The sequence below is a fragment of the Sturnus vulgaris genome, chromosome 18 (genome assembly GCF_052056855.1).
Source record: "Sturnus vulgaris isolate bStuVul1 chromosome 18, bStuVul1.hap1, whole genome shotgun sequence".
Taxonomy (NCBI): domain Eukaryota; kingdom Metazoa; phylum Chordata; class Aves; order Passeriformes; family Sturnidae; genus Sturnus; species Sturnus vulgaris.
In genome coordinates this window covers 6,236,371-6,259,104 of record NC_142260.1, presented here as the reverse complement: position 1 = coordinate 6,259,104, position 22,734 = coordinate 6,236,371, and the positions used below count along the sequence as shown (strand labels likewise).

Here is a 22,734-nt window from a genome sequence, read left to right as displayed (position 1 = left end):
AAAGGAGGATTCCATTCCCTTTGTCATCAGTAAGGATGGGTATGGGATGTCCCACTACAGGATACCTCCTCTAGCATTCAGGCAAGAGTCAACAGGGCTATGAACAAAAGCTAAATGCATTGTGTGACTCCCTTAGACTGGAAGATGACTGGTCAGTTTTTCTTCCCTTATTTAATTGTCTCATTAGACATTGTCCCACACTTTAGAAAATAAAAAACAACATAATCCTATACAAAGTGTCTGCATACAGCTCTGTGTAAAAGCTTTGGTACTTCCCAGCATAGTTCCTCAGGAGAAAGTCTGTTTGCTTGGACAGCAAAATCCAATCAATAAACCCACCCATATTTTTTAAATTCAGCAGCTCAGCTTTATCCAATTCTCCCATTTCTAGCAGTGCACAAAGGCCCTGATGTCTCTATTGGGACAGACACGTGGCATTTGTCACATTGGGGTTCAGCAGGAGCTTGATGCGATTACCTGGTTTGCTTTCATTTGGTTTGCACTGAACTTCTTCCACGCACTCTGCAGGAAACCAGCCGATATGTCCCCGGGTGCTGCCTTCCCAGAATCCGCCTTCTCCGATGCTCAGCACTAAACAGGGCACACACACAGGCAGTTACTCTTTGCCTCCTCACACAAACACACAATTATTGCACCACACATTCTGTAAGCACTGAAAAACAGCAAAGGTTGTGCAATAACTAAAGCAGGCACCCCCAAAATGTGCACGAGTAACCTTTCAGCAGGACCCTCCCTACTCAGGCTTTGTAACCATTCCCCAGGCTTTTTTACCACAAGTTTCCTTGGCCTTTACACAAATGTTTCCATTTTCAGTGTTCTCACTGCTTGATTAATGAAGGATAAACACATGGTAATAGCACTACCAAAAAACCCGGTCTTGTCTGCTCAAACGAAGTGCTGAACCCATTGTAAAACTGCACCCACACTGAAATGGATTTTAATAATACATATTTTGATATCTCTTGCTTTTCCTGCCTCCTAAGGAAACGTGTTTTTTGATTTACTGGGTAGCTCCAGGGCTTTGCAATGCAGGTTGAGTAATATGATTTAAGGGTTTGAATACACAGCAAACACTTGACCTCCCATAGGTGAGATCCACAGTGGAGATGCCTTTTGAAACGTTTCAGTAATTTTTTTTCTCAATAGAAAAAAAAACAATATGGAGGAGAATTACTTGTCAATAGGAGAAAAGGCTTTTATCTGGCACTTCTAATTATCTTGATATTAATTCTAGGACTCAGCAAGGATTGTGACAAAAGCCTTCAGAGCAACAATTTTATTAGTTATCATCTGAAGGTGAATTATGGTGATGGAAGGACCCTAAATTCTTGCTATGGTTTTGAAATTATTATTACAGAAGTTCCTACAAACCACTGTATGTTTACTATATATTAGAAGACTGTAAATATACTATTAGAATGATGTACATTAATAATGAAACAAAGGTGATATATCAAGAAAACCAGGCTGATTGGGAATATGGATCAGACACACAGCAGAGGTGCTCAGAGCTCCCCAAAATCAGCCCAGCTCCATCTGCTGAGTGCCAGCTCAGCCTCAACTGCCCCTGCTGAAAATCAAGGCTAATTAGCTCAAATCCATCCCTGTGCTAAGGGATTCCAGTGCCTGGGATACTGCCTCTGCAGGTATTTCAGTGCAGGAGGGACATAAAGGAGAGCTGCTTTGATGGTCTCCCATACCAGCACGTTTGGCACTGTTAAATCCTTGCCAGGCTTTAAAACCCTGGACCCTGCCTGGCTGCAATAGAACTCGGGATCAGGGCAGCTGCTGTGACTCAGGGGCACTGAAGCTGAACTTGATTTGCACTAGTACAGAGTAGGGTGAAAATTATATCAGAGCCCAAAAAAAGTGAAAAAAAAAAAAATTAAAATTCTTGGTAATATGAAAGCAGTCTGGTTTGAGACACCAGGATCTGTAAAACTGCATTTGAAAGTAAATGTTTATGAGGGTTTTTATTAATGCAACCCTAAGTTATTTGTGGTATCACTTACAGAGCATGGCCATCTATTAACAGAGACATTTGACAGCAAAATGTTTATAAATACATCACTTTTAAGCCTTTTAACGTAGTATAGTCCAAGAGACAGATTCCATGAACTGCTCATTCACACACCATTGCAGTAAGAAGTACATATTAAGTCCCAGGAAACATCCATTAAGGAAAAATCCTACACCTGGATGGGTCCCAAATGCACAATTTGTCAAGCACCTTTCTGACACATATGAGGAAATCTATAACTCCTATAAACCTAGTGAGTTATGGGATACTGGGGAAGGGCACTGACCTTGGATGACACCAACAACTCTGCACTGAAAACTGAGCTGAATAAAAAAAGTTAACATGTCTTTTTTTAAAAAAACATGAACATGGGGTATAATAAATGAAAAAATAGGTTGCTGTATTCCAGGTGTTGTTGAAAATGTTTAAAGCCTGTGTGCATTAACACACATTGTCCATCTGATAACTCAGTGTTACATAAAACATTCCCTGATCATCCATCCCGGATAAATGGGGAATTCTGCAGCTTCCAATGCATTTTTAACAATGTAATCTCTGCTCATATATGAATGCATTTCTTAGATATGAGATAAGGAACCACAAAAACTTAATAACCTATATGTGTATCTTAGAATTATTGTACAATCCTACTTTACATTGGATAACTTCAGCCATAAAAGAGAGTGTAGGAGTCCAGCCAAAAGAAATTTCCAAATGTGAGACAGTGAAAGAGTCCTATTGCCAGTAATTGGCTGGGGCTTTTTTGTTTATTTTTAATTTGAGGCGAGTTTTCAGCACTGAATCTCGGTCCTGATTTCACTTCACAAACTGGCAAGATGTTCAGAACAAAAACTACACAGATATTGAGACTATTAGATATTGAGATTTCCCTAATTTGGTATTTTATTAATCTGTCAGATCTGCTGACACTCCAAATTGCACAGATATTTCCAGCCCTCGAAAGAGAGAGGCACTGGAAGGAGGAAGTTGAGTATTTCAAACCCATGGAGTGATTTCATATGTTTGTGGCAGTAGCAGCTGATGCAAATCATCACTTTTGGGAGAAGAAATTTGCCTTGGAAGTCTGTCTGTGAGTGCAGGGTGAAAAGGGATTCCTCCAGAGCAGAACTGGAGCCACTTTAGCCCATTATTACATGAATTATTGAGTCTCAGCCATTACTAATAGCCAGAGCAAAGGGAAAACATGTGTAGTCCTGCCTGAAGACATAACATCCATGGAAAAGAGGTGGAAGGGTGAAATGAGTGCTGCTGGAACGAGGCAGCCTTCAGCATTCTGGGAAAAACCTCGTGCTGCTGGCCAAGAGAGAAGGAAGAGGCTGCTGGAGCTGCTGGAAACACAGAGATGGCACAAGGGGCAAATGAGGGACAGCCCTGGCTTCCCCAGAGACAGACAAATTGCTGGGGATATGGGGGACAAGCTCATATTCCAGCACAGAAGTTGAGGTCTAGATGGATCTGCATCCCCTAAAACCTTGAAATGATCTTCATCCTCACGTGGTGCCATTAATAAGAAATCCTGCAGCAAGAGCCAAGGCCGTAATAAACTATAGATCTATAAAAACTGGCAACACTTTACTCACTCCAATGTGGAGAACCTAAAGGATAAATAGAAAAATGTAATTTATCTATTGTGCCCATGAATGCTTTTTTTAGAATGCGGCCTTAATTTCTATTTTTCCTCTCCCAATGGTGTTTAAGAGACTCACTGGAACATAACTTGTTACTAGCAAGAGATGTTCTGATCAATGTTTTCCCTGCTGAAGGACAAAACAATGGTAAATCAAAGTTAAATTAATAATAAGGCTTTCTAATTTCCAGTAGTTTTCCCTTTTCTTTTGGTAAAATCAAAAGGTGTGGTTGCTATGGCAAAAGCAGGTCAGAGGCTCTTCACACACAACCTGAATTACAAAAAGAATCTGTTGTTGTAGGAGCGAAATAAAGGTTCTTGTAACATCAGGAATCCTGGGACATCTTTTCACAACAAAAGTCTTGTTTAAAAGAGGAGTTGTGTCCAATTACATGAACAAAACTACAAAGCAAAATTGGATAAGCACCAAACAACTGAGCAACATGAAAACATGGCCAGGCAGGTGCCTGTCAGGAGCTCGAATTTTAATGTCCTTAAAGTATTATACTTGAAATCAGCAAGATTCTGCCAGAAAATTATGTATAACAAATATTTTACAATATTATATGTTATAAAGCTAATAAAATAGAGCATAGAATGATTTATGTCTTGCGAATTTAAGTTTATTGGCAGTGTATATATTGTAATTGATATTAATATAACATACTAATCTCAGATTAATTACTCAATATACCATAAAAATAATTTTAATCAAAAGAACGTAGAATTTGTATCCTCCCACATTATAGCTCCTTCTGTGCCCCAACAAGAAATGAAAGTATTTTTTCCCAACAAATTATGGTGACTACTATTTCTAAATTCCTTGTGATATCGAAATGCCCAGGAGTGAATTATTCCAGGCAGCCTTATTTGCAAAAATGTCAAGGAAATTTAAAGCTAGATTCAGGCCAATGTCTTTACAGCTGTTACAGGATGTACCTAAAATGTCTTTGTAATATCTAAATCAATTTTTAGTGCTTGGATAAACTGCATTTTTCTTTATTGGGAAAATAAATAATCATATGGATTGGGAATGAGAGACCATGTTCTGGGAAAAAAGAACATTTCTGCAACCAACAGAAAAAAAGAGAAAAATCAACAGAATGACAGTAGAGTATAAAGCTGGAAATCTGTTGGGAAAAAAAATTAACAGCTGAACCAGCCTGTGCTGATGGAAGAACTCTGGGTTTGCATCCTGAGGTAAAAATAGTCTAGATTGTCTTCTTTGAAATACAGGAGATTTTTTATTTCTAATTGATAGAAACCTAACGAAATAATTAACATTGTAATTGAGGCTTTTCCCTTGCTGAAATGTCTGATGTCTGATGTAAATTTTCAGAATTATTTGTCTTTGGCAGGAGGGCTTCCACATGACAGACAATTATGCAGGAATATTTATTGGAGGCTGTGGTGTCTCATCCCTGGATGTGTCCAAAGCCAAGGATTGGAACTGGATGACCCTTAAGGTCCCTCCCAACCCCTATGATTCCATGACTCTTTGATGAAAACAAACTTTACATACAACATGAATTAAAGCCAGCATGAGTTACAACTTAATCAAGCTCTCTGTTAAAGACAAGGATTTTTCTGGCTGTTTCTCTGCCCCTCCTGGCTCCTGAGAGCAATCCCTCCCTCCCTGTGAGGGATGCTGAGCAGGGTTTGGCTGCTCTGTCTTCTGGGCTGGTTCTGGCTCCCAGAGGAGTCACCAAAGGGGCTGACAGCAGCTGAGGTGAGAGCAGCAGGAGTGGGGAGGAGCTCAGTGCCCCTCACCTGCAGCCAGGCACAGGGAGCATCCCAGCACACACAGAGTGGCTGCCCCACTGCCACCCTGCAGACATTCCTGTGCACTCCACACACAGCCTGGAGGGGAAGCCTCCTGTACCTGCAGCTAATGAGTCTGGCTAATTGACCTGAGCAATCAGCCTGGGCTGTGGTGGAGAAGGAAATGCAGCAGTTCTTTCCCAGCTTGAGCTATGGGAGCTGATCAAATTAGGGAGATAAGGCAGAGAGCCTGACTTAAAACACTTCTTCACCTTTTCTCACCTCCGCTTTCTCAGGAAAGGAACAGTGCAAACAATCACTTCAGGAAAAGAACCTCGGGGTGAGAAGATGACTGGGGCTACTAACAGAGCAACCCTCTCTACGTCAAACCTACAAACACAATAAGCTGCACGTAATCCTCTCAATCTGAGGAAATGTGGCTCAGTTGAAATAGAACTGAGTGAGCTGTGCTGTTCAACATTGGCCCTCTCTGGGAGCTTTTTCCCCTTGCCATGAAATTTCTATGAAGATCACTTTTTCCCTGTTATTTACGTGTCTCTGAAACGTCTATAAAAGTTTTGAGAAAGTGATGAAGAGATGAAAACAGTGATAGAAATCAAACTGCACTGATTTGAGTTTTGGTCAGAAATCAAACATTGCAGAAATCCACCTGCTGATCCCCAGCTCAGAGTCAAGTTTGCTCTTCTCCACAGTGATGCCCGAACTTGGAATCAGGGGGATTCAGAGAGAATTAATGGAGAAGGGGCCCCAAGCAGAGCCTGTAGGGTTGTGTTGCACTCACTGCTCCTCTCTGACTCCCGGTGCTCCCTGTCCCCTCAATATCCCAGGCCAGCTGCTGACTCTTAAAACAGGATGTGTTAAAGTAGCCAAGCACAATGACAGCGGGGATCTGTGGGTGCTTTTACATCCTGATCCCCTCCCATGGCCTCTTACAGCAAAGGGAACTCTCCAGCTGGGGCAGGAGCAAGTCTGGGTCTTTGTCACATTTTGATAGCACCACTCTATCCTGCTCTTCAGGCACAAGCAGCTTGAAGGAATGAGTTAGGATAGGACCTGTGATGACCCATAATTTATCATGTTAAGAACTGAAATCAAACCATTCAAGTCAGGAGAAAGGATGCAAAACAGAGCACTGAACTGGGTAAGATTAATATTCTATTTCACATTCATTTCATCCTTCATGTGAAAGAGCAGCTGAACAATACCTTGCAAACCTCTTAGGTTCAATTTTGCTGCCACACTTACCCACACAAGGTACAAAATGCTCTTGAAGAAATAGAACACCCTTTCTGAGGCTCTTCCCTTCCCAGTATTTTGTTTACTAATCTAACAAGTGCAAAAGCCCGGGAGACCAACTTTCCTCCTGCCCACAAGCACTGTCTGTTGGCAGTATCTTTGAGCACAGCAGGGGTTTAATAATCTTTCTTTTTCAAAATGACTTACAAGTGGATTTCACAAGAAATGAAAATGTTAGTGATATATTTGGATTGCCCTGCTGGCTGAGATCACACTGAAATAAAAGCAGAGTCACAAGGGTCAATATTTCTCATGCACAGAACTTCCTGCCCAGAGCAGATGCTTGAGCTGCTGCTACCGAGTTAGTCCTGCTCCTCTGACCCCGAGGAACGGAGCTGAGAGCTGCATTTGGGTTCACCACAACCCTTCTGTGATGTGCACACTGTGCCTGCACCAGAGGCACCTCGGAGGGCTCCTGGAGGAGCATATTTGAGATACTGAAATAACTCCTTGTTTTTCCAGACACTGGGCACTAGAAAAGGCTGAGAGAGCTGGGGAGGGGCTGGATCTGGGGAGCAGAAGGATCTGAGGAGACCATGAAAAACAAAGCTGTGAGCAGGGGGAGACTTCAGAAGCTCTCAAAGTATTTGAATCAGGAGTTTTTTCTTTCTAAGTCAGTGAAGGATAGTTCATGTGCATTTTACGTATGTTTTAATATAACCCAGATTCTGAAAACAATTCTGATTGTTTAGTTTTCAAGTGACCAGAGCCTGTCTGCACCTGGAACTCATACCTGTTCCCTTCCCAAAAACCTTCTCTATTGCTTTATCTTCATGGCCAAGAAAACTGCTAAGTTGCTCACAGAGAATTTTTTAAGCATTGAATTCTCTGAGTTTTGCTATCAAAGAGACCACTTAATTTCCAGTGCAATAATTCAATTTAGGAACACAAAAGCTGATTCAAATACATTTTACAGATATTTTATACATGTTTGTGTGCATTTGGATTATGGCAGATTTATTGCTATGGACTTTTAGATAAAGAAGGAAGAAATAAACAAAATATATAAAACCAAAATATTAGAAGTGTTTCTTCCAGCTCTCCTTCATTTATGTGAAAACATACGATTAGGGCAGTTCTGATATAAATAAAGATATGAGATTTATTTTTGCAAGCAGCCATGGCTCTTCTCATGAGTGGCAGACACACAAGTGATGTCAGTGTGTATGACTAACAACTAAAAATACAGCAGGTATTTTTGTACAGGCTACGTAATATCCTATTAATACAAGACCATTTTGTTTAGTTTACATTTTCTTTGAACCTTGCCCATTCACAGATTTCTCTGAGCGGTTTCCTTGTATCACACAGTGTGAACTATTGTCACTCATACACTTCTACCAGTTTTAGAAAGAAAAAAAAACAACAAACCCTGCTTCCTCTCCATCTGATGAAAACACTTTTCATCAAGAGTTTAGGAATTCATCCCTCTCCGTGACCCTTCTAATTCTGTCAAGTTAAAAAAGAAAATCCATAAAAACATTTCCCAAGTAATCCCTTTCTCTAATATGTTGTTCTGGGTTTTTATCCCTGCAATAAATGCCTTGCTACATCTTTGCTGTGATTAGTCTCATGGGATGTACTCGTGATGTGCATCTCCCTGGGGTCAGGCTGAACACGGGGCACAATCCCACAGCCACTGCCAGGCCACGTTTGGACTCCCCAGAGCAATCCAAGAGCCAAGACCTGGGCATCAGTGTCTTACACAGAACAGTGCAGTCACCAAGCTGGCAGAGGAGAGGGCCAAGACAAAGCTTTTCCATTTCTCAGTGAGGCTAAGATGTTTCCAGAGTGAAGGAAAAATAGGATTCCATGGGGTTTAATATTCTCCCATTTCCTCCAAACACTGCACAGAGCAAATTGCCAAACCCCAAACAGCCTGACTGGGCCATGGCCTTGCTTAGTCTGTAAAAGACAGAATATACATCCAGTACCAAGAATCCCTGCTCAGAAAGAGGAAAAAAAGCAGGATCTCCTTATAGTCAGCAGTTCTGGCACTCCCACAGCCCTGAGGACTCTGAGTTCTACTGCCTGTGCTTTTGGAGGATGGAGAGGGAGCCCATCCTGCTCACATGAAGTAATTTTTTTTAAACATCACAGAATCCTGGAATAGTTTAGGTTGGAAGGGACCTTCAAGATCATCTTGTTCCAGCCTTCTCTCAATGAAAGGGACACCTTCCACTATCCCAGATTGCTCCAAGCTCTGTCCAACCAGGATTTGGACACTTTTAGGGATGGGGCAGCCACAGCTTCTCTGGGTCACCTGTGCCAGGACTCCACCCCCTCCAAGGGAAGACTTTCTTCCTCAAATCTAGTCTAAATCTACCATCTTTCAGTTCAAAGCCATTGCTCCTTGTCCTATCACTACACTTATTTTCTAGCAATAATTACATTTTGACTGAAACAGGGACGAGAGTCCAGATTTAATTGGACCTGGATTTTTGGCACAAAAATTTTGAGCAGCTTCTTCAATACTGTTATACAACAGAGACCTCTTTAAAGCACCACTGTCTTTTCCCTGCATTCTTTGTTCTCTCCATGACCTTGCTGTGTTCATTCTGACATATTTTTTGCTGCAGCTGAGGAACCATTGACATGGTAACACAAAATAGGATTTGATCTTTTTCTGGAAGTTTTCCCTTTGATAGCTCTGGGAGCCTGTCACACACTGTTCCAGCCCTGCCATACAAACAGCCTTAAATTACATTTCACAGGGTTTCATCCTTGGGAGTAACACTGACAATCCCTATGTACACTTTTCTTTTCCCAAACCCTCTCCAAAAGCAGGCTGACATGTATAGAAACCTCACCAGACCTTGCTGCAGCAAAGTTCTCTAAAATGCTTTAAAACCAATGGACCTGGAAAAATTCTGCCAGATTTCAATTCAACATACAAATCAGACTCTTGAAGCTGAAAAAATAATCCCCGAAGGAATTATTTGAGGTGGGATGGGCACATCCCCCTTTTAATGACAGTAATAATTAATGTGTTAATTTCAATAAACTGATATTTTCCCCACAAAAAAAAAACCCCAGCCATAATTCCATTTTTTATTTCAGCATTTAGAGTGTTCCCCCCAAAATCTCTGGTCTCACATTTAGACTACACCATTATATGAAAATATGAAAAGTGGACTAATTCCTCCCTGCAATGTTTTCCAGTGACTGTCATAAAAATTTAGAACCAAGGGCTCCTGAAATAATTTTTCAACAACATTTAACACTTCATTGAAATTTAAATTCTTTATTCTGAGATTATTTTTGCATATAATAGTCTCAAAATCTAAGGTAAACCACCTGCCAGATAGTGAAAGCCTCTACAATATTCAGTATTCCAGGCAACCTGTTGCAGTGTCCCCTCTTTTGCCAGGAAACACAATTTCTGTCTTGTCTTTTCCCAGAACTGCCCAGACTTGTCTTATTTTGGTGAGAAGAATCTGTGTTGTTGATATACCATCCTCTACATAAACAGAATATTCCTGCATCCTTAAATCCAACAGGACAATCAAACATCTGTGTCCAACACCTGCCTTGGGACAGCCACTCACTCCTTGTCCATTGACACCTGCCAGACGTCTGTGAACACCGAGTGGAGAAAGTTATTTATTTCATCCTAGTTCTTGTGCACCATGAGATCATAGTCACTGCTTCCTACCTGATCAGGGAACAACCTTGAGAACTGCAAAATTATCTTTTCAGCCCTACAGACTCTAAGTTTAACCTTCTTCCTTCGTCCTTGCATTTAAAATTAACTTTGCATGTTTTACCTTTAAGTGCAGCACCCTTCAGATTTCTGTCCTACACCTTCTGAGGGCTGGAGTCAACAAAAATTATTATTAAATAACTGAAATTATTATTAAACCCACAAACGCTTCAGAATCAGTACATCCAAAAATAAAAATGCAAAAATACCTTCTAATGGCTCCCTATTTTTTTCCCAGCTACTGTTTGCAGGCTCAAGGGAGGAGGCATTTGAAGTCTTCCTTTGTGAGATAAGTAGTTCCCTTCCACAGAAAATTTGCAGCTGCTTAACACTTTTATTTAGGACACTGAATTTATTCCCTTTTGTTTGCTTTCCATAACTGTTGTTTGATTTGTATGGGTCCAACACAAAGTGTCTTTTATTCTTTTTTACCTGGATGTGCAAAACCAGAGCCTCACACCTCACTCTGTGGAAGGTGAGTCCTGTACACCCTATCTCCCATTTTTTCAGCTGTATCTGGATGGATTTACTGCCTTAGAAGCAATAACAAAGCTTGGCCTTGATTTAAACCTGGTCTTAGCAGGGAAGTGCAACAGTGAACAGAAATTTCACATGCACCACCACGCTTCCTCCAAAATTATATTTACAGAAGGTTCTCCCTTCCCACTTATCCCAAGCCCCATGAAGGGACATTTTCTACTTAACCAGCTCAATGTTCCTTGAGGAAAGGGTCGGAATCAGAGCTGACCTTACCCCGTTCCCTTCCTGAGCTGTTGAGATAGATGACATATTTACACCCCTGAAAGCCCTGAGTGGTGCCTCTGGAATGGCTCCAGCAGCAAATTCTGAGTAAGAGACAATGGTGCTATTACTGCACAGAGCTGTGAGTTGTGGCAGCACTTTGAAGTCAGTTAAAGTGGCAGCTAAATATGCATTGGTTACAAAACAGAGCCAGGAGCAAAATACCCTGCAAAGCAACAAGTGCATAAAAGGACTTTCACCATACAGATTATTTTAACATAAAATTCCCACCTAGCAGGAGAAGAGGTTTATTCCAAATGAATTAGGTGCTCACCTTTGACTCTATCTCCTTTGTGCAGGTGAATTTCCCCTTCCCCTTGAGGTTGATATGGCTTTACTACGATAAAAAGTCTCCCAGGGACAGCACTGTAGAGCTTCCTTTTGGGACCCTGATAATCCAAGGCAGACAGAGTATCCTTGTTGGCACTGGGACTGTAAATGGCACTGGAAATTGAAATGAAAAATCATTAACAGCTTATTCAAAAGGAGAAAGTTAATAATTTACCATCACATTAGCAGAATTAAATTAAGCAGTGAATAACAAAACTGTCTTCCAGTAAGACATCTAACCCTGCAGAAAAAATACCAAACAGGAGCTTGTAAGGGTTGAAATCTTTCAGTTTGAAACTTGATCAATATTCACCTGCCCATAATGGCCTAGAACAGAAAACACACAACATTAAAGCTTTTAGTGTTCTGCAAATTAAACTTCCACATTCCCAGACCCTGATTAAACTCAAAATTTATATGGCCATCATACATTCTCAGCATGTCAATTTGTCAGAGGGACTTGAAAACGTCTGTATTTACAATTCTTGGGAATGAATATCTTTGTAACATGGAGTGAACAAGTGAGATCATTGAATTATTAACTAAATGGACTGAATAATCAAGTTACTTCATCACTCCAAGGTTAAATTTAGATCTGCACAAAGCACGGCGCTTGTGGTTAACATTTTCCAAATGATCATTTCTTCTGGATGGCAATCACCAGCTCACTCAGTGACTCCAGAATGTGCCCAGGAAGCCACAGGTCACCACCAACTCACAGTCTACTCATGGTGTATAAAAAAGGAATTGTTGAAAGGTGGTGAACAATGCGTAAGATTGCTCTTAAACCTGTGGGAAAATGAGTGAACTGTCAAAAAGAGATGAAAAGCAAAAGAGGCAAATGTTAAAGAAGGTGGGAAACCTATAGGATATATAATAACAGACTTGTAATACACTAGCAGTCAACTGTAAAAAAAACCCGAAGTATAAAAAACTTGCAGGCTTAACCAAAGCCTAGAAAAGGGAAATATTCATGAGAAGGAATAATATTAAAGAGATCGATAGGGAAAAGTTAGGCTACCAAAGGAAGAAAGGTGATTTAGTGGTGGTTTAGCATTGTAATACCCTGCTTGCCTTCGTGTAAGAAAGTCTCTCAAACTGCTTTAAGCAAAATTAAATGCAAGGGGTAGGGTCTGCTGGTTTTCACTTTTTTCTTTTTTTAGCCAGTCTCCTATGAAAATGGGACCCAGCAAGTCAATAGGTACAGAAGTCTGGTAAAAACTCACACCTAGTGGATCTTTCCTATCGGGAACAATCCCATTTTCCTGCAGTAACTTCTTCATAATTTGGAATTGCATGCCCCTTTCACCTTGTTCTGGTCTATTACTGTGAAGGGTGCTGCTAATGGTAAGCCACAGCTTAGGTAAGCTCAGGAGTTTAAAGGCAAGCTCTGGTTGCATGTCTGTGATGGAGTTTGCACCAGAAATCTCAGCCAACTCTCAGTTGCTTAAAGAAAGCCTGGAAAAGATGACATTCAGATTTCAGTTCTTTTGCTCCATTCCTTTTTCCTTGTAAGTGAAGGAACAGTCATCACCATAAAAAAAAAATCCAGATCTATAAACTATAGCTACACATCTGATTTCCACTTGTATCAAGCTGTGTTTCTGCCTAGTCTGGTGGCAACTATTCCCAGTGTTATCTCCCAGCATCTACTTTAACTGCAGCACAGAAGCTACATTCATTTTCTCTCTCACTGAAAGAGAAAAGGGAAATGGCACATTAAACCCACACAAGGAATGCAGAACTTCTCAGGCAACAGGCTCACTAATGGAAATCAGGGCTGCTACGTGGGGTGCAGGACTTCTTAAAAAGAGATCTTTCCTCTCCCTTGCTTGTGCCCAGCGTGGGCTCCAAGCCCAGCAAGTGCCATGCCAGGAAGGAGCAGCAGGAGGATGTGGAGACATGTTTCCCTCTCAGCCAGAAGAAGCTGGCCATCCTTGGCAGCTCAGCCCTGACTGAGGCTGTGTTGGCACCTCCTTCCCTCATTTCTGTGGGGTAAGGTCCACATGAAGGCTGTCCCTTCCCTTTCATTCCCAGCTCCATCCCCTAAAAACTTTGCTGTGGAAAGCAACAGCCTCATGAGAATCAACAACAGTTTGGCTTGGAGGGAACCTTTAAGACCATCCAGATCCTGTCAGGGGCAGGGACACCTTCCACTGGACCAGGCTCTTCCAGCCTGGCCTTGGGCACTTCCAGGGATGGGGCAGCCACAGCTTCTCTGGGAAGTCTGTTCCAGTGACTTGCCACCCTCTCAGGAAAGAATTTCTTCCTAATATCCAATCTAAATCTCTCCTCTTTCAGTTTGAGAAGACAGAACACCTGAGCCACACGGGCTGCAAAGGTCACACGAACCCCTTCCAGCATCGCTTTCCAGCACCTCTCCCCAACACAAATCCCACAAACTTCATTAACCCTTTGTCACAGTCTGACCTTCTCCATCACCCTGCCCCTTCTGGCTGCTTCTGCTCCACAGTCCAACCTCCTGCTCTTTCAAAAAGAGCTTTTCCATCTCAGGGGAGCAACAGCTTCATGGTGACTCTTATTATTTGCAAATAATAAGTAGAGACAGCAACAATTCCCACATTTAGCTGACAGTAAGTAGGTGGTCACGTAGTTAAACAAAATCTGTGAGAAAAGTGTCACATAAGGTGTCATTCCTGATTGCAAAATGGGCCTGTGGCAAGAAAAGGCATTAATTGCAGGAAAATTTATGTATAAAATCCTTTTAGTTGTCTTTAAATTTAGAGAGCCTCCAGCTCTCTTCTCAGTCCTTGCCCGTACTCTGGACTTCTCTGAAACAAGTCTTGGTGGCACACAGGGAACTCTGCAGCTGGGTAGCAGTTTCAGTAGCTGTAATGCTGATGCACTAAGACCAAAATTTCATATCCACTAACTCTCAGGCATTAAATTGGTTCCCACTATCACCCGAGCGACTTTTCAGAAAGGGAAGAGGAAAGCGGCTGAATGAAGTCAAAGCAAGTAAATGTTTGCTCAGTCCAAAAAAAAAGTTTTTAATTGTTACCCCCAGCTCAAAGCATTGTTTATACTTGTAGAATTTGAAGTGTGTTATCCCAGGAACATTGATGAAAAGGCACTTTTTATCCCATTCAGCTAAAATAATCACTAAGATAGAACCTCCCTCTCTGGTGGCATCAGAAGAATACAGTGGAACACTGAACACTCATTCTCTGGAAAGAACCTTACAGCCTCTTCACTTCAACTCCTCATCCAGGTGAAGCCTCATTATAGACTGATCTTAAGCTGATACTGGGCTCTATGAGGAAATGCCACCCAAATTATACCCAAATGAGCTTTTGCCGATATTGTAGCATACAACAAAGCAAGATGAGCTTCCACTGGCATATGGAATCTGTATCCCTTTCCTTCCTTCCTTTTAATTTCTCTCCTTCTTACATTCCAGACAACTTTGTCTCACAATTCACCAGATCTTCCCTGTCTAGAAGTATTGCTTCCATCACAAACAGTGCCTGGCAGTTTGGGTGCCTAGGGCAAGGGAGAGCAGAGGAACAGGCAAGGTAACAGAGGAAGTGTCAGCTACATGACATTTTGTTTTACTGACTTGAAACTCCACTGAACATCCCTTAAACCTACAAACAGCAAAAAACCAATTGCTGCATTTCTTGATAATGCCCAGGTCCTCTTCTACTCTGAACAGCATACATATGTATATATACACACACACATACATTAGGAAACAAGACAGCTGACTGATTTTCAAATGAGTAGTGAGTTAAATGTGTTTTGGCTCTTGTTCTCTCCAGCAGCTCTCAGCTCTGATGCCTCCCAGCCTTTTTGTAGCACTTTGACTCCTTGTCCTGGTGTAGCTCCATCTCCTTCACATTTTGCAGGAGTTCCAGAGCAGTGGCTTCTCAAAGCTGCAGCCCCCATATGTGACGAAAACTTAGCCCCAGCCCTCCACTTTATTCCATGGCTTACAATACCTACATGACTCTGATTAGTCAGGATTTGCTCTCCAGTGGGACAGAGCTGCAGGATATTTCCCCAGAATGCCTGCTAGATCACATCACTCCCTCTATTTCACTCTTTGGCTCAGCACACACCTACAGAAGAGAGAACTTAAACAGCCCCTGCTCCATCACCCATGAGCAGCCCCAGCACAGGTTCCAGGCATGACCAATGGTTCCATGAAGGGACCAGGTATCCCAGAAACAGTTGGCTTTGCTATTAAATACAATCCTTATTTCAACTATGGGAAGATGTGCAGAGCCAGCACCTTGAGCTGGAGGTGCAAACTCTGTGTTAAGTCACTGCTGAACTTGAAAGGCTTGAAAGGCTGCTGGAGCTGTGTGAGGAAACAGCTGGCTTTGGTGCTTCCAATTAAAATATTCACACTTGGGCATGGTCCACTGTGCTGAGAATGAATAACTATACATTCTAGAGAGTGCAAATAACATAAAGGAATGTGGCAGGCCAGCATGGTGCCTTTAGGGGTACCTCGTGCTGTGAAACAGCCCAAACTCACCTGATGTGCCTGTGCTGCTGCCTCTTGGCATCCTCTCCCAGCCTGTTGAGGGACGGCGAGCGGCTCCGGGAGGACGGAGTGTAACTCCCCACAGTTTTTACAGTTCCATTGGGATTATTCTGCATCTGTTGGAGCAGGTGAGGGGAAAGGCTGCGGTGTGAAGAGGCAGAGGAGGAGGCTGACCACTCGGGGAGGTTGTTGATGTTCAGGTTGTTGTCGCTGTTGGAGCGGAGCAGGATCCGGGGGGCTGCCAAGGTGCTGGGAGGTCTCCTCCTCCTGTTGGAGTAGGTGGGAGCCTCCCTAAAGGGCACTGTGAAAGAGAGACGTGGAGGGTGAGCTCAGATGATTTCACATTCATGTGTGTTTACCACCACATACAACATATGGCATTGTTTCTTCTGCAGAGACAGAAACTCTACCTTGCCAGCAGAGCTGATCAAATTATCTTCAGAACATCATTAACATTAAATCAAAAACAACAGAGCAACATTAACCTGTTTGCTGGCTTGAATACACGGTGAAGCAACACCAGTGCCATGAGCCTGCTCAACACTTTGAACTGGGCTCTAGGAAATGGGGAACACTTCATTATTGCCAGGTTTGAGGCTCAGAAAGTTCATTTTCCTGCTGTGTTGTCACATTCACTCAGACAGGCACAGAACAGAATTCCTGACGCATGGACTTGGCAGTTTCCATCCCCCAGCTGGCATGGAAACTGGTCCACCTCAAGTTGATGCCTAACCTGAAATCTGTGAACAGTCACCTTATCCCCACCTTGCAGGTTAAAAATCGAGGACACGGCTTCCTGTCCTGGCAGAACTCTATTACACTGCTGCAATCCCCAGGCATTCCCCTCTTTCTAATCCTGGCCTTGCTACCACATCCATCACTGTGCTATGTGGAGCAGATTACCCCAGGGTAATACCTGGGCTCCATCACGTGCCACAGGAGCACCATGAGGGAACACCATGGTATCCAAAGGCTCCAAGAAACTCCTTAATGAAACAGCCACAGCACAAAACAAAGCAAGGGCAACACAAATCGAACTCAGAGCAGAGGGTCCAGCCCTTCAAATGAATTCTGGGTACACACCAGCATTCACACAATTTTCCAGATCTCCTTTTCCCACTCTAGTGGGTCAGTTTGTCCCAAGTGCAACTTAGAAGGCAAATTCCCTAATAAAAAAGCACCCAGTTATCACCAGACTTGTGGAATTTCCTGCCCTGTCATAAAGGAATTGACCCCAAAACCTCAGGCTGGCCTTGATCCCCATTATTGCAACTGCCCTCATTAATTTCTCTCGGTGGAGCTCGTGGGGGTCACAGGAGCTGAGCCAAAGTGCACGGATTTACATCCGAAAAGTCACAGTGGCATAACTAACAAAAGGCAGCCAGGCATTATTCTGAGGGCTTCACTGAGCTGGTGTAGCTCTCAAAGAAAAAAAATCATATTTAAATTGGGAAAGAAGTCCCACAAAATATCATCCTACATGTCTAAAGTGCCAGTAAGTGCCATTTATAAAGAGCCAGAAATGTCTACTCATTCAATACCCTTCAAAACCACTCAAAAAACAGAATAAGAATGTCTGTCATACTGTGCAAGTAAATAAATTCACATAAATATGAATATAGTCAGGAATCAATCTGTCCTGCCTTGAAATAGAGCCTTTAATTGAGAGAACAAAGCAAAATTTAAGGTTTCTATGCAAAACTGAGAGCATATTTATAGCATAAAATAGAGATGGAACTGCGAGTAAAAGAATGGTTTGTATCATTTTCACCAGAGTCAGTTTATGATTAGCTACAATTCTGAATATTTTACAATAATATCCTTTGTATTTCCAGTGAGCTGAAACTTTCTCTAGTAAACAACTCGCCAACATCAGAACAACCAAACACGGGAACAGCGTGCACAGAAAGGGCTTCAACTCATTTCCATGTTTCCTTTGAAATAAGGGAAATAGCCTTGAAAAGCTGTTAACGGGGAGAAAGCACAGAAGTCCAGTGCTTATGCTAGAAACTGGCAGAAACTCAGGATAATCCTCCTGACATTTCAAGTTTTTTCCCATTCCATATTTCTTTAAGGTTTCAAAGCAGCCGAGGGTGTCATGAGAGCACCTTGGTGCTTCAGATGTCACAGTGAAAGCCCCAGTTAGTGCTAACTTACAGCAAACTCACAGCATTTATCTCCAAAACTGGCACACACAGACCTTTAGGTCGATGTGTGGGGCAGAGATGCAACACTTCTGCATTCCTTTATTTTTGACATTTGGAATACAGTTCTAGAAATGACTTCATTGAAGATGGGGATCTTTCACAGGTACAACAAAGCAGAAATCAGTCAAGGAGAAAACACACAAACTGAATACAGGGGATGTTTGGCACACTCAGGTTTGCTGCCTGAAAGTCTAACGCTGCTCCCCCAGGTCACCAAAGTTCGCCTTGCATTCAGTAAAAATTGGGTCTGACACTCAGATTTTAATTTCTCGTGAACCTGGAAGCAGCCTGCCCAGCCCTTCCAGCCACAGGCTGAGAAAACGAAATCTTGCCAGTGTTTTGGGGATGTTTACTGGGACTCTGGAGAGGCTGGTGGGATCTCTGCTGGTTGGGAGGGAGGACAGGGACAGGGTGCCAGGGCACGGGGACAGCACGGACAGAGAGCTGCAGGGCACATCTGGACTGACAGACTGGAGAAACCACCCTCCAGGCACCAGAGGAAAGGAATTTTTTTTCCCTTATGCACCTCAGGAGCATTTTACAAGCCCATTTAAGAGTTCAGCTTTTGTTTTCTTATTAATGTTCTATTCTTGAGGAGAGAACTACGAGCAAAATTTGCCTTTACTACAGGAAATAAACAGGGAAAGGGACAACTAATGACACCAATTGATGCATGTCTAACACAAATCTTTTATAGAAAGAGTTAAAAATAAGCATTTCTGTGCCTGAAGTGATTAATATTCCACCCAACTGTTTCTTTTCCCCAGCAATCTGCAAACTGTAAGTGGGTGGATATTTTTTTAGCTACTTCTTATCAGCATTATTTATATTATTTTCACAATTAAAAAAACAGAACTACAACACAAAATTATGAAATGCAAATGTCCATGCTTTAGTCCCGGTTAGACTCTGCTTTCCCCTAATATTTCACCACATTTCAGAACTGCAAGAATAACTGTGGCAAAACTTGTTTGGAGACAAACACTTGATATAAAATGACATGAAAATGCCTGAACTAATTCCATGCCCCAAAAGTTTAAATTTACCATCCCTAAAAGCACACTTGAAAGTACCACATAATCCTTCCTCCAGCTCTCTGAATTCTATTCCTGGCACTTCATACATCTGAAGGGGCAATTCAGCACCATTCACTGACAAAATTCACCTAGGAAAATCCTTCCCTGTCTCCAAATGCATTTCTTAGGGAACAAAAACATTTTTACAACTACTTGATTCTTCAGAGAAAATCCTGAAAGGAATAAAGTCACATCCAGCTTTAATAACCACTTGCCTAAATGGACTGTCTAACATCAAATGATTTTGAAAAAGAAATTGCAGGAATTGATTAATTATAGAGTCACTAAGCCCATCATATTAAATGTACACAAGAAAACACCAGTCTGAAACATCAAAGTGTTCTGCTTTCATCGCTTACCTTCTTTCTTTGTGAAGGCATTTAACAAAGACTTCATTTTCCCTTTTTACTTTAGCAGCAATCCCCTCATTATATAACCTTTGCAGGGAAGAAAGAGGCAAAAAAGATAAAAAGAAATAAAAAATAATAATAATATTTAAAAAAAAATATACCCAAACAATCAAGCTACCCAATTTCTATGTGTTCAGGCTGGCTGCACCCTGACATAAGCAGCAGGTTTCTGGGCACTGTGGAATTGCGAGCATAACTGGGCATGCAGTACCCAGCGTTCTGGTGACAAAGCCCACCCCACATTCTGTCTGTCAGCTGGGAGCCAACTGTGCACAGACTGGAGCTGCTCAAAAAAAAAAAAAAAAAAAAAAAAAAGGAAGAAGAAAAAAAAAAAAAAAAAAAAAAAAGCGCTCCGCTCCTGCTATCTCTCCCAGCATTAGTCATGTGAACCTGCCGCCGCCACAGCCCCGCAGAGCAGGCGCTGCTCCGCTCCCCAGCCCGGCTGCGGGGCTCCGGGAGCTGCGGGAACTGCGGGGAACCGTGGGGAGCTGGGGGAGATGGGGAGCCCCGGGAGCTGGGGGAGCTGGGGGAGATGGGGAGCCCCGGGAGCCCCGGGAGCTGGGGAAGATGGGGAGCCCCGGGAGCTGCGGGGAGCTGGGGGAGCTGGGGGAAATGGGGAGCTGCGGGGCTCCGGGAATTGCGGGGAGCCCGGGAGCTGCAGGAGCTGCGGGGAGCCCCGGGGAGCTGCGGGGCTCCGGGAATTGCGGGGAGCCCGGGGAGCTGCAGGAGCTGCGGGGAGCCCCGGGGAGCTGCGGGGCTCCGGGAATTGCGGGGCCCCGGGGAGCCGGGGGTTGCTGCGGGGCTCCGGGGCCAGAATTCCCATTTGCCGGGCGGGAGAGGCTCCGGAGCAGCTGCGGCTCGCAGGGAAAGCCCGGCCGGGGCTGGCAGCTGCCGGGGACCTGCCCTGGGCTCTCCTCTTGCACAGCTGCCTCTCGCTGAGCACAGCACCCCGCTGTTTATTCGCTTGTTGCTATTTATTTGCTTGTTGCTGTTTACTCACTATTTGCTATTTATCTCCTTTCCCCCATTTATTTCATTTTATCTATTTCTTCCCCACTGATTTCCCCTTCTGCGCTTCACTTTTTGCTATTTATTCCCTTTTCCCTTTTTATTTATTTATTTATTCCGAAGGACCAATCTGAGGAGAAGCACAAATCGCCCCAAGCTTCACACAATGACCACCTTAAGGATGGAGCCGAACCTGCCACTTCTCAGAATCTCTCACCTATATTCCTATATTCCAGTTTGAACCAGAGGGGATGATACAAGCACGATTATTCTCCCTTCCCCTTCCATCGCACTGGAATAAAAGAGAATTTCTTTTTGGACAGAGGAAGAATACAAAAAAAAAACCCTGACCAAGCTCGTTTGGTAAATTCGATGCAGGTACCAGGAAATACAAGATGTAACCAAAGAAGTTTGGAAAGTCCTAATTCTGAATAAAACAGAAATCCAGGGATAACTATGCTTGGCAGTGCAAACATGCTTCCAGAGGAAGAGCAAAGAACAGAAACAGGCACATAGGAAGGAGGGGGAGGTGCTAAAAACCACAAAAAATTTAAGCAGATCTGCTTAAATCTAAGATACAAAGATTCCAAAGGATAGGAAATTCACAGTCTAATAAAAAATGAGTAAACTACATTAAAAATTTGCCTTCTAATCATATGAACTATATAACAGGTAATAAATATTTATTCTATTTCAGGCTTCTCCACTGATCACTAATGCATCTAATTTGGAAAATCAAGGAGTTTCTTACTGAGAAAACTGCTTCAAGAAAGACAGAAAATAAATTACTTAAATGGGTTTAATGTCTGTGTGCATAGTGATCTCACAGTTACATAGCACTGAAAAGAATTAGTAAGCATAAATACATTTAACAGTTTAAACTGAAGTTAACATCCCAGTGTTTAATTTACAAAGAAAATAACATTTACCTAATATAATTTAATGTTTTGGTTCAATTTATTTTTGAAAGCAACCATCCTTAGCAGGTAGAACTTTTACCAGAGGAAATGGTCATAGCACATGTGCAGCATTAAAAATCTTTATTTGACAGGAAAAAGCCTTCTTCTTCACTTCTAATAGATGCAAGGCTTGCTAAAGAATAACTTTGAACTTTTATTCATTAATTTATAAATATGTGCATTAATTAGATCCACTGAAGAATCAATATAATTTCCAGAACAAGAACTGCTCCACCAGGGCTGTGCCACTAATTTGAATTATAACCCTGTGTGGGTTCAATTTTCTAATACCTTCATCCAATCCCTCAATTATATTTGGAGCTACAAAACACAAAGGAACTATGAGTGTTAATGGAACCCTTAAACTGCTTTTACCTTTCTCTGGGTGTCAGTGGTGGAAAGCAGTGGCAGCCCAGGCCCCCAAGGACAGGAATTAGGCCAGGGAAGGGTTAACTCAATCCTGCTCATTCCTGTCTGTTCATATATAGTAAAATAAAAACAGACAGGCAACTGTAGTCAATCAAAATCAGTCCCTGGGGGGATTTTTATTAGATTCTTGCCGGAGCTGTAACATTTCATCATCTGGAGGTTTCTAATCAGTGTTACAAAAACATCCAAAATATGAAAGTCACTTGAAATTATTAAGTTTTGTGGAAATGTGGGAACTCTTTCAGACCTACACCATCGGAGAGATAACCTGATGAGTGATCATTTTATTCCATTGAACTGTCTGTCTTTCCCCCAACACAGGATATATAATTTCTTCCCACATGGCAGAGCCTCCTGCAATAACCACTATTGTACAATGGGAAAATGTGACAATCAAGGAAGTCAGTGAACACTTGCAGCTGCAGTTTTTGAGCTTCTCTCATTTTCACTAATAGCTTATTAGAATTTGTTTATTTTAACAGAAGTCCCAAATTCCCCGGTGCGGGGAAATTAAAAAAAGAAAATATTCCA

At 42.3% G+C, this 22,734-nt stretch overlaps 1 protein-coding gene across 6 annotated transcripts in view; it reads right to left on the bottom strand.

Annotated features, from left to right (window-relative positions):
• The window catches only part of SHANK2 (SH3 and multiple ankyrin repeat domains 2), a 258,071-nt gene that overhangs the window by 159,934 nt on the left and 75,403 nt on the right, over nt 1-22,734 (bottom strand). For 4 of the 6 annotated variants that reach the window (XM_088175303.1, XM_088175304.1, XM_088175305.1 and 1 more), the window contains 3 exons: nt 16,106-16,415; nt 11,546-11,715; nt 478-591 (listed from right to left, as the gene is read on the bottom strand). In XM_088175303.1, the coding sequence (XP_088031429.1) occupies nt 478-591; nt 11,546-11,715; nt 16,106-16,415 (594 nt within the window). Of the gene's footprint in view, nt 1-477; nt 592-11,545; nt 11,716-16,105; nt 16,416-19,756; nt 20,078-22,734 lie in introns of those variants that run through there. The other 2 variants (XM_088175307.1, XM_088175308.1) reach the window with 1 other exon arrangement.